Below are 13,016 nucleotides of genomic sequence, written 5' to 3'. Positions count from 1 at the left end.
TATTGCCGTTAGATGATATTGATTTGAACTTTGTTAAAGTTACAAGAAATAAAACGATCTGTCTCTGCTCTTATCTTCCAAATTTGGCATCTTCATTCTTTGCAACCTAAGGTTCTTCAAAAATAAACTCATCCGCTTCAACTGCTACTGCGGTTCTGCATGAGGACCTCCCAAATGTCACCTTGGTTCCTGTGTGAAACTTTATTTATGTAATCCACCCCGGCCACCTATAATATGTTCATAGAAAGGCCACCACAATGGTCGGTTCTAGCAGCTGAACTTGATTTGATTTGTCTGTGGTTTCCTTTTGCAGCTCTAAAAGCATTTGGGGACTAAAGTCTAGGGCCCCAGCATAGTCCTATACCTTAAGCAGGTAAGCTGTCTGATAACACAGAGTACCATTAGTCAGTGTATGGGATTCTGGGATGTTTTGGTTTCCAACTCCCAGAAGCCACCTCTTCCTTGGCCAAGGATTACGGATTGTGTGATTAAAGTCCAAACATCCAAAGGACCTGAGTTTGGGAACTGCTGCTTTAAGTTATTCAAACCCTCTCCTGTTCCTGGGGAAATGCCTTGAAAGCAGCATCTTCCCATGTCTTTTAGAGGGAGGTTTTGCTAGTTGGCTTCCGAAGAGTTAAAGCAAATGATGTGTATTCCTAGAAGGGAAGTCAATGGCCAATGCTAAGCCTCCTGCAGGCGAGGTCCCTCCTCTTCTGGCCATGTGGGAATCTTCCTGGAGGAGGAGGAGTGAGTGGATGAGCCTTGCAGGGTTTGTGGAGGAGGAGAGAGTGTGCCTTCCCAAGAGGGAGATGGCTCTTCTGCCCAGGCTGGAGCCTGGCTGCAAGGACACAGGGCAGGTGGGAAAGCAAGAAGCCTTAGACCCTGAGCCAAGCACGGACCCTCCTGCCTTTCCTGCTGGGAATGGAGGGCAATTCTGGGAAGGAGGCCTTTTGGGGAAGGGGCTGCTGGGAGACAGCCCACCTTCAGAGGCAGCGCCAAGCCAGAGCTTCAGGCAGTTCAACTACAAGGAGGCTTTGGGGCCCCGAGAGGTTTGCAGCCGCCTCCACTCTCTCTGCCGCCTGTGGCTGAAGCCTGAGAAACATACAAAGGCGGAGATGCTGGACCTGGTGCTCCTGGAGCAGTTCCTGGCCGTCCTTCCTGCAGAGATGGAGCGCTGGGTGAGGGAATGTGGGGCAGAGACCAGTTCCCAGGCCGTGGCTTTGGCTGAAGGATTCCTCCTGAGTCAGGCAGAAGAGGAGACGGAGAAGGAGCAACAGGTGAGAGAATCTTCTCCCCACGCTTTCAAGGAGGTAGTGACACATTATGAAGGAAGCCAAACTCCAGAGCCCTCCCTCGCCTCTTTCCCTTGTTTTCTTATCATTTTTTAATCTGTGTCCCTTTGGTGTTTTTTCAGGTGGCGGACTTGTGGGCAGAAGTGGCCACCGCATTGGAAAGGCCCCCCTCCACCTCTAGCCGGATACTGGATTGTGCCAAACAAAAGGAATTACCCAGCTTCACAAGTAAATACCCATGCATACTTGGATGGCTTTACTCCACTCCTTTTGAGTCTGTGGCTCAGTGAACATATATATGTATGAAAGGGATCTAGGAGCTTTTGGATACACAGGTTCTACTGAACATGAGTAAACAGTATAATCAAGAAGCTTAAATAACAATGTATTTTTGGCTGCATCATTAGGAATGTAGTGCCTAGGGAGGTGAACTGTGTTTGACGGTGGCTAGCTTTACAGGACAGCACCATAAACCCCCTGCAAACCAATCTTCATGTTGTGCTTAAGTAGCTCTTTTTCAAAATTAGGGCTGCTCGACATGCATTAAGTAAGTCTTCCAAAGCAATCTCAGCCATGTGATAATGTGCAGTGACTTTGAAGCCACAGACATATGTGGTGGGTGTGTTGTGGCTGTTCATCCTCTCCACTGCTGTCGCCTACTCCCAGTCTGTTCCCATTGCCACTGCTCGTAGCAAACCAGAGAAAAAGTCCGGCTGCAAACCTAAACGTTTCTTATTTCTCCCCAAGCACTTCCTTTCAAAAACGAATTAATTAAAACAACAACAGGGCTCTGTGGCTGTCCCTGGACAAAGATGACCAAAGTGGTCATAGATCTGGATATTATGAATCCCTACGAGGGGCAGCTTAGGGAGCCATGTATGCTTAGCCTGGAGAACAGAAGGTTAAGAGGGGAATATGCTGAAAGAATGTCATATTGCTATCCATATTACTATGCTATTCCCATAGTGAGAACCTATTTTTAGGTTGGGTTAGATGGGTTAGATACAAGTTTCTCTCCCCAATATCCACCAAAAAGCAGGAGGAGGATAAATTTCTCAAAGAGCACAATGGGGATCAGGGTGTATAAAAGGGCTGAAGTATCCAGGCCAGAGGTTGTTGCTGATGTCAACTGCTCTCATAGTGGCTTTGAGTCCCCTTTGGGGTGAGAAGGGTGGGATATAAATGTCGCTAATAATAATAATAATAATAATAATAATAATAATAATAATAATAATTGACTACATTAGAGGCCACAAGGTACCCCTTTCTATGTATGACTGTGAAAGCTATACAGTGAAGAAAGTGAAGAAATGTGCTAGAGGAGAGTTTCGTGGATGCCATCTGCTAAAAAGGCAGATATACGGGTCCTAGAGAAAATCAAGCTTTAATTCCTACGAGAAGCCAAGATGTCTGAACTGATATGGTTGAAATGTGGCCATATCATGATTACACAGGGCTCACTAGAAAAGACAGTAAGTTTTATTAAAAGAGAAGGCAGCAAGAAAAGAGAGAGATTGGACTGTAGGAGGATGAACTCCACCAAGGGAGCCTTGGCTGTCCTGAATCGCCACGACCTGAACAGACCTGGCTTGGAGGTCCCTCATCATAGCATTACCGTCAGTCAAAGTTGGCCTGGAGGCACTCACCAACAACAACAACAACAATGCCTTACTCTTCCCAGGCACTCAGGTTGTGCCATCACAGGGCTGTGCCTTCCATGATTGAATAATAGAATCATAAAATAACGGAATCCTAGAGTTGGAAGAGCCCACAAGGGGAATCCAGTCCCAGCTCCCTTCCATGCAGGGATACACATTCAAAGCACTCCTAATGGATGGCCATCCTGCCTCTGTGTAAAAACTTCCAGAGAGAGACTCCATCACACTCACAGGTCACAGCATACTCCATTGTTGAACCGCTCTTACTATTGGGAAAATGATACTACCAGAAATATAGACCATGGCCAGTTAAGATACCCTTGTCTTTTCTATTCCTACAGGAGTTGAATCAGAACCAGCACATACTGGCTTCCATCTTCCTTTTGATGAATGCAACACACATTCTATGACACCAGATCAGGTAGGTGATAGAATCCCTTATGGACCAAGAAGGGCTCTCCCCTCTTTCCATTTTAATTACTTATTTATTTATTTACCCTATTTATACCCTGCCTTTTTCTACCCCGAAGGGGACTCAGGTGGCTTATATTATGGCAATTATTCAATTCCTTGAAACACATACAAACAGTAAGCTTAAACACAAATGAATTTAATAATATTTATTTATTTATTTATTTATTTAATTTCTATACCGCTCTTCTCCCCCAGTGGGACAGTAGAGTCTGGCGGGCAGAATGTCGGGTAAGCGATACTGCCGGATAACAGGATGGGTGCCCGCTCGCCCTCCCTTGCTCACTCACCAGGCTGGGTCCTGGCAGCAGCAACAGAAGCACCAGCACCAGGCCTGGTGAGTAAGTAAGTGAGTGAGCGCGTGAGGGAGGGCCTTTGCCTCCCTCCTTCACTTACCCACCCTCCGTCCCTCGCTCACTGACTAGGCCGAGTCCCAGCAGCAGCGGGACCCTGCCTGGTTAGTGAGTGAGTGAGCAAGGGATGGCTTTTCCTGTCCTCCTTCACTCGCCCACCCTCCATGCCTTGCTCACTCACTCACTCACCAGGCCAGGTCCTGGCAGCACCTGGATCCGGCCTGGTGAGTGAGTGAGTGAGCGAGTGAGGAGGGGAGGATAGCCTCGGGGGTCAGGGCGTCGGATAATACGGTGTGTCAGATAAGTGGGACTCTACTGTGTATATATAAACGTTACATTCAATATTAAAATCATGCCATCCAAAATGCTTGCAGCCAAGTCCCTGTGTAAATATGGATATCTCTATCGGCCACCTGCTGGGGTCAGTGTTTCATGTTTACCAAGAATGTTTCTTTGTCCAGGTGACCTTCCAAGAAGTGACCGTGTCTTTCAGTGAGGAGGAGTGGGCCCTGCTGGATCCGGACCAAAGGGCCTTGCATCAACAAGTCATGAAGGAAAATATGGAGACTGTGTCCTCTCTAAGTAAGGCTCCCTCTTTTATATATATAAAAAAAGTATTAGTAACAGAATGACATACAGTAGAGTCTCACTTATCCAAGGTTCTGTATTATCCAAGTCAGTCTGCCTTTTAGTAGTCATTGTTTTTGTAGTTGCAATGTTGCAATGTTTTGATGCTAAATTCATAAATACAGTAATTACTACATAACTTTACTGTGTATTGAACTGACTTTTCTGTCAGTTTCTTGTAAAACATGATGTTTTGGTGCCTAATTTGTAAAATCATAATGTAATTTTGTGTTTAATAGGCTTTTTTCTTAATCCCTCCTTATTATCCAAGACTTTCGCTTATCCAATGTTCTGCTGGCCCGTTTATCTTGGATAAGTGAGACTCTACTGTAGCTGCATAATGCCACTTAAAAGGGGGGGGGGGAGAGAACTCACCAGGCTTAGCATAGGTTCATAGCAGGATAAAATAACACTGAATGTACCATTTGTAAACATAACCAATAACAGTATGAAGACAAGTCTGAAGGGCCTATTCATTCAAATGCACACCGGAACATCCACGTTTTCAGTTCCTGGCGAAAGATGGGCAAAGAGGGAGCCAATCTGATCTCCCTAGGGAGAGAGTTCCAGAGCCGCGGGGCCATTGCCGAGAAGGCCCTCTCCCTCGTCCCCACCAGCTGCATTTGAGACAAAGGCGGGAGCGAGAGAAGCGCCTCCCTGGATGATCTTAGGGTCCGCGTAGGTTCATAGGGGAGGAGGTGATCGCGGAGATAGGCAAGTCCTGAACCGTTTAAGCATTTATAGGTGATAACCTGCACCATGAATTGGGCCCGGAAACTTATCCGTAGCCAGTGGAGCTGTTTAAACAAGAGAGTTGACCACTCTTTATAACTTGCTCCCGTTATTAATCTGTCCGCTGATCTTTGTACCAACTGTAGTTTCCGAACCGTCTTCAAAGGCAGCCCCACGTAGAGTGCATTGCAGTAATCCAACCTGGAGGTAACTAAGGCATTGACCACCATGGCCAAGTCAGACCTCACTAGGTACGGTCGCAGCTGGCGCACAATCTTTAACTGTGCAAAGGCCCTCCTGGCTACTGCCGACACCTCAGCCTCAAGCGTCAGCGCTGAATCCAGGAGGACCCCCAAGCTGCGGACCTGCGTCTTAAGGGGGACTGCGACCCCGTCGAGCACAGGTTGCCACCCTATGCCCCGATCAGCCGAGCTACTGACCTGGAGGACCTCTGTCTTGTCAGGATTATGTGATATTGTGTGATTCGCCCAAGGACACCCAGTAGGTTTCCACGACTGAGCAGGGAATCAAATATTTTTTGAAATCATAGCCTTTTGAAAGGCATGACCTTTTTGAGAACTTTTGTAAAACCAGAATCATCATAGCCATTTTGAAGTGTGATCCTTTTTGGATTTTAATTGGCATTCACACTATTTGGAATAATCATAAAGTATGATCTTCCCGAGAAGAGTTAAAAATTTGCTTGACTCAATCTTCTCCTTAGTGGTAAATATCCACTAGTATTCATGCAAGGAAATTTAGGTTTCTTCATTGGTAAACTGATATTCCTGGTTATCTCTTTGAAGTGTTAGGAATAAGGATACGCCAATGAATAAAACATATAGCAGATCTTCAGAAGTGTTACTTCAGTTGCCCAAAGACATCTACTTTTCCATAAAATATGTTTCTTTTAAATCATGCTATCAGTAGACCAAAAATACGTAGTCTTTGTTAAAAGTTAACATAGAATCATAGAATAGTAGAGTTGGAAGAAACCTCATGGGCCATCCAGTCCAACCCCCTGCCAAGAAGCAGGAAATCGCATTCAAAGCACCCCTGACAGATGGCCATCCAGCCTCTGCTTAAAAGCCTCCAAGGAAGGAGCCTCCACCACAGCCCGGGGGAGAGAGTTCCACTGTCGAACAGCCCTCACAGTGAGGAAGTTCTTCCTGATGTTCAGGTGGAATCTCCTTTCCTGTAGTTTGAAGCCATTGTTCCGTGTCCTGGTCTGCAGGGCAGCAGAAAACAAGCTTGCTCCCTCCTCCCTATGACTTCCCTTCACGTATTTGTACATGGCTATCATGTCTCCTCTCAGCCTTCTCTTCTGCAGGCTAAACATGCCAAGCTCTTTAAGCCACTCCTCATAGGGCTTGTTCTCCAGACCTTTAATCATTTTAGTCGCCCTCCTCTGGACGCTTTCCAGCTTGTCAACATCTCCCTTCAACTGTGGTGCCCAAAATTGGACACAGTATTCCAGGTGTGGTCTGACCAAGGCAGAATAGAGGGGGAGCATGACTTCCCTGGATCTAGACGCTATACCCCTATTTATGCAGGCCAGAATCCCGTTGGCTTTTTTAGCTGCTGCATCACATTGTTGGCTCATGTTTAACTTGTTGTCCACGAGGACTCCAAGGTCTTTTTCGCACACACTGCTGTCAAGCCAGGCGTCCCCCATTCTGTATCTTTGATTTCCATTTTTTCTGCCGAAATGAAGTATCTTGCATTTGTCCCTGTTGAACTTCATTTTGTTAGTTTCGGCCCATCTCTCTAGTCTGTCAAGATCGTTTTGAATTCTGCTTCTGTCTTCTGGGGTGTTGGCTATCCCTCCCAGTTTGGTGTCGTCTGCAAACTTGATGATCGTGCCTTCTAACCCTTTGTCTAAGTCGTTAATAAAGATGTTGAACAGAACCGGGCCCAGGACGGAGCCCTGAGGCACTCCACTTGTCACTTCTTTCCATGATGAAGACGACGCATTGGTGAGCACCCTTTGGGTTCGTTCGCTTAGCCAATTACAGATCCACCTAACCGTAGTTTTGTCTAGCCCACATTTAACTAGTTTATTTGCCAGAAGGTCGTGGGGGACTTTGTCGAAGGCCTTACTGAAATCCAGGTAGGCTACATCCACAGCATTCCCTGTATCGACCCAACTCGTAACTCTATCGAAAAAAGAGATCAGATTAGTCTGGCATGACTTGTTTTTGGTAAATCCGTGTTGACTATTAGCAATGACCGCATTTGTTTCTAAGTGTTCGCAGACCACTTCCTTGATGATCTTTTCCAGAATCTTGCCTGGTATCGATGTGAGGCTGACCGGACGGTAATTGTTTGGGTCGTTCTTTTTTCCCTTCTTGAAGATAGGGACCACATTCGCCCTCCTCCAATCTGCTGGGACTTCTCCCGTTCTCCAAGAACTCTCGAAGATAATTGCTAGTGGTTCTGAAATAACTTCCGCTAATTCCTTCAATACTCTTGGATGTAGCTGATCTGGCCCTGGGGACTTGAATTCGTTTAGAGAGGCCAGGTGTTCCTGGACAACTTGTTTCCCTATTTGAGGTGGGATTTCCCCCAATCCTTCGTCCATTCCATGTTGCTGAGGTTGAAGATGGCTTTCTTTTTGTGAGAAGACCGAGGCAAAGAAGGCAATGAGCAGTTCTGCCTTTTCCCTGTCCCCTGTCGCCATCACCCCATCTTCTCCTTGCAGAGTTGATTTACTTACAAACATAATGTATTCAGTATACAGGTACACTGCTTATTGGTTCAGAGTTTAAACAGTCTGTTCTATAAGCATTCTGTTTCAGTCTCTTCCCTTTTGCGTACAGATTAACACTTTCTTCAGTTTAATACATTACTGAACACAGACTCAGTATAAACTGACTACTCCCTGCAACATACTGTAGTCAACTACATACTATCGCGTGCTTTGCTAAACTACATATTGAAGCATACTACATACTAACTCAAACTGAAGCATACTGACTTCTAAAATGGAGTCTCAGTTTGAATAGTCCAGATCTGGTCACATGGTCTGTAGTCCCTCCCACAACCTTCAAACAACATAGAGTTAAGGGGAAAACTGCATACCAATATATGCATACAATATAGTAAGCAATCTCAATTATACACATAACAAATAACTAGTATAGGAGGCTTGTAGAAGGTTGCTATTTCCAACAAATAAGTGTCTAGAAGATCCATAGCCCAAAGTTCAAACCACTCTTGTCGTCCACCTTCTTTTCTAATGCTCATCTATTGGCAATCAGCAATCTATTAGCTGTTGTCCATGTTTGGTCAAAAATTGTCTAGCCGCTTGTGTTTCCTCTATTTTTTTAAGTGTTATATTTATGCAGTGTTTTTGATACAAAACAAATTAACAATCATACAACAACAAAAACCCAAAAATACTTAGATCTTTAGGCTGCAATCCCTCAGAGTTGTCACAAAATACGGGAAGCAGTTCTGTTTTTGAGTCAACAAGAACTGCTTGTTTGTAAATTGGTTTATTATTGGAAATACCTTTCCGAAAATGCAGAAATAGGCACTCTTTTTTCACAGTTAATCAGCTCAACTGTTAACTATAGCATGTGCCCTGTATATTCATATCCATGGTTTCACCCACCCGAGCCTTGGGGAAAGTGGTATCTTCTACATGATTTTATGGTTTGCTACCTCAGGAAGTTAGCATTTAGTCTTGCAAAAGAGGATACATCCAGGTCTGATAGTTGGAAGTTACAAGAAAGTAGATTCTGAGATAAGTGTACAAGAAAACTCTTGAAGTAAGAGAAAGGGATTGATTACCTAAAGTTCTTGTGAGCACTTTAATGATATCTATTTTTGTTTTTTTTAATATGTGTTCTCTTTCTTTGTTGTCAAGAAACTCACAGAGAAGGGGAATCATCTCAATACTGGGACTGTGGAGACAACAAGGAGCTGGGCCTTTCTGGTCAGCAAGCAACGTACACTAAGAGGAAGCCCTTTAAGTGCTTGGAGTGCGGAAAATGTTTCCCTAATAAGAAAAGCACTGCTCGTCATGAAGCAATGCACACTGGAGAGAAAAAGTTCAAATGCTTGGAGTGTGGAAAGGGCTTCGTTCAGAAGACAAGCCTCACCTATCATCAAGCTACTCATACTAGGGAGAAGCCATTTAAATGCTTGGAGTGTGGAAAGGGCTTCATTCACAAGATAAGCCTGACTCGTCATTTAGCAATTCATACTGGGGAGAAGCCATTTAAATGCTTTGAGTGTGGAAAGGGCTTCAAACAGAAGACAAATCTCACCTATCATCAAGCTACCCATACTGGGGAGAAGCCATTTAAATGCTTGGAGTGTGGGAAGAGTTTCACTCAGAAGATAAGCCTCACCTATCATCAAGCTACCCATACTGGGGAGAAGCCATTCAAATGCTTGGATTGTGGAAAGGGCTTCATACAGAAGATATGCCTGACTCGTCATCAAGCTACCCATACTGGGGAGAAGCCTTTTAAATGCTTGGAGTGTGGAAAGAGTTTCACTCAGAAGACAGCCCTTACCGATCACCAGGCTACACATACTGGGGAGAAGCCATTTAAATGCTTGGCGTGTGGAAAGGGCTTCATTCACAAGATAAGCTTCACGTCTCATCAAACTACTCATACAGGGGAGAAGCCATTTAAATGCTTGGAGTGTGGGAAGGGCTTCATTCAGAAGTTAGGCCTTACCTATCATCAAGCTACCCATACTGGGGAGAAGCCTTTTAAATGCTTGGAGTGTGGAAAGTGTTTCACTCAGAAGATAAGCCTCACCATTCATCAAGGTACCCATACTGGGGAGAAGGCATTTAAATGCTTGGAGTGTGGAAAGGGCTTCATTCACAAGATAAGCCTGACTCGTCATTTAGCAATTCATTCTGGGGAGAAGCCATTTAAATGCTTGGAGTGTGGAAAGGGCTTCACTCAGAAGACAAATCTCACCTATCATCAAGCTACTCATACTGGGGAGAAGCCTTTTAAATGCTTGGAGTGTGGAAAGGGCTTCATTCACAAGATGTATCTGACTTACCATCAAGCAATTCATTCTGGGGAAAGACCATTTAAATGCTTGGAGTGTGCAAAGTCTTTTATTCTGAAGGGACATCTCACTTCTCATCAAACAATTCACTTGCGGGAGAAACCCTTTCAATGCGTGGAGTGTGGTATGGGTTTCACTCAGAAGACAGGTCTCACCAATCATGAAGCTACTCATGCTGGGGGAAAGCCATTCAAATGCTTGGACTGTGGGAAGGGCTTCACACTGAAGGCAAGCCTCACACGACATCACAGAATCCACACTGGGGAAAAACCCTTTAAATGCTCAGAGTGTGAAAGCTCTTTTACAGAGAAAAGATGTCTAATTGCTCATCAAGCAACACACTCTGGGGAAAAACCATTCAAATGCTTGGATTGTGGGAAGGGTTTCACACTGAAGGCAAGCCTCATACGACATCAAAGAATCCACAGTGGGAAAAAACCATTTAAATGCTCAGAGTGTGAAAGCTCTTTTACAGAGAAAACATGTCTAAATGCTCATCAGGCAACACACTCTGGGGAAAAACCATTCAAATGCTTGGATTGTGGGAAGGGCTTCACACTGAAGGCAAACCTCACACAACATGAAAGAATCCACACTGGGGAAAAACCCTTTAAATGCTTAGAGTGTGAAAGCTCTTTTAAAGAGAAAAGATGTCTAATTGCTCATCAAGCAACACACACTGGGGAAAAACCATTCAAATGCTTGGATTGTGGGAAGGGTTTTACACTGAAGGCAAGCCTCACACGACATCAAAGAATCCATACTGGGGGAAAAACCCTTTAAATTCTTAGAGTGTGAAAGCTCTTTTACAGAGAAAAGATGTCTAATTGCTCATCAAGCAACACACTCTGGGGAAAAACCATTCAAATGCTTGGATTGTGGGAAGGGCTTCACACTGAAGGCAAACCGCAAACAACATCAAAGAATCCACACTGGGGAAAACCCCTTTAAATGCTTAGAGTGTGAAAGCTCTTTTACAGAGAAAAGATGTCTAATTGCTCATCAAGCAACACACTCTGGGGAAAAAAAATTCAAATGCTTGGATTGTGGGAAGGGTTTCACACTGAAGGCAAGCCTCATACGACATCAAAGAATCCACACTGGGGAAAAACCGTTTCACTGTTTGGAGTGAAAGAAGTTTCAAACTGAAGCGACAACTCCATCTTCATCAAGCGACACATACAGGGGAAGGAACCCTTTAAATGCCCGGAGTTACGAAAGAGCTTTTGCCAGAAAAAACGCCTCCCCTATCACCCTTCATCCAAACCACGAGGAGACTGAACTTCTGTAATAGAGTGAGATGACTTTAAAATAGTACTTCTTTGTTGTTGCTTTTTTAGGAATAACTGACATTTTAAAAAGTATTTCTTTCTGAACAAATTGGCTTCTTTTGCTGAAATATCAAAAAAAGATCCACCCAGAGGAAAAGTGTTCTTGCAATTTATCAAGAGAAACACTGTACGCATAGGGGAGCTGATGAGAATACAAACCATCTACAGACTCATGAATAAAATCCTACAACTGCTACCTTCAGCCAAAGACAAGAGGGATCCTCTCACCTCTGCAGAAGTCTACCATATACCGTGAAGCTGTGGACAAGTCTACTTAGGGACCACCAAATGTAGCATTGCCCAAACACTAATCAAGAAACATGAAAGGCACTGCAGACTAACTCAACCTGAGAAGTCAGCCATAGCAGAGCACTTGATGAACCACTCTGACAACTACCATGTCGGATTACACAGAGAAGCCATTGAGACCCACATGAATGTGGACAATTTCAACAAAAAGGAGAAAACCATGAAAATGAACACAATCTGGCTACCAGTATTTCAAAAACTCTAAAATCAGGACAGTAAATAAAGAGCAAGACTCAAAAAGTAGGGGAATTCCAGACAATAATCAATCAGGGCCAGCTAACACCTCCCAACAAATAATTCCCCCAGGCATCAACCAGCCAAGTCTTGAAACTGCAGGCCATTAAAATGCTAATCAAGGTGGCAATTTGCAACATTCACACATACAGTAGAGTCTCACTTATCCAACATAAACGGGCCGGCAGAATGTTGGATAAGCAAATATGTTGGATAATGAGGCATTAAGGAAAAGCCTATTAAGCATCAAATTAGGTTATGATTTTACAAATGAAGCACCAAAACATCATGTTAGACAACAAATTTGGCAGAAAAAGTAGTTCAATATGCAGTAATGCTACATAGTAATTACTGTATTTATGAATTTATCACCAAAATATCATAATATATTGAAAACATTGACTACAAAAATGTGTTGGATAATCCAGAACGTTGGATAAGCGAGTGTTGGATAAGTGAGACTCTACTGTACTTCAAGCAGGCAAGGGTTCTTTCCCCCACCCTGGACATTCCACAGATATATAAACCTCACTTACTTATTTTCCAACAGAAACCTCAACCTCTGAGGTTGCCTGCCATAGTTGTGGGCAAAATGTCAGGAGAGAATTCTTCTGGAACATGGCCAGAGAGCCCAGAGAACTCAAAACAATCCATCAAAGAAAGAGTTACTGAAAATAAGACAGAAGACAAAAAGAGGTTTCAGGCTGTTGTCGACCGCGTTTTAGGGGGATCGGGCCCCTTAAGGAGAGAGCCGATCCGGTCCTGAGAGAACGGACCTTGGCGGAGCCAATAGGAGAATATGAGCCGCAATACAACCTGGAGCCGAAATGAAGAAGGTCCGCCAAAGATGAAGGAAAATCCGCCAAGGAGTCTTTATTGAGCGATTCAGCTGAAAAGGACACTAGTAGCGATCATTCAGTCTACTAGCGTATCATATGTTTCAAATAAAGCCATATTTATACAATG

The 13,016-nt window shown here is 44.2% G+C and overlaps 1 protein-coding gene across 1 annotated transcript; it reads left to right on the top strand.

The window, feature by feature from the left end:
- The first annotated feature begins 656 nt into the window (after window positions 1-656).
- On the top strand, window positions 657-13,016 carry LOC107983301 (zinc finger protein 665-like). Its single transcript, XM_062973236.1, has 5 exons — window positions 657-1,277; window positions 1,415-1,520; window positions 3,292-3,371; window positions 4,236-4,356; window positions 9,005-13,016. Exons 1-5 carry the CDS (start codon window positions 672-674, stop codon window positions 10,957-10,959), a joined length of 2,868 nt encoding a protein of 955 aa, XP_062829306.1. The 5' UTR covers window positions 657-671; the 3' UTR covers window positions 10,960-13,016.

The sequence above is a fragment of the Anolis carolinensis genome, chromosome 2 (genome assembly GCF_035594765.1).
Source record: "Anolis carolinensis isolate JA03-04 chromosome 2, rAnoCar3.1.pri, whole genome shotgun sequence".
Lineage (NCBI taxonomy): Eukaryota > Metazoa > Chordata > Lepidosauria > Squamata > Dactyloidae > Anolis > Anolis carolinensis.
This window is presented reverse-complemented; position numbering and strand designations above follow the sequence as displayed.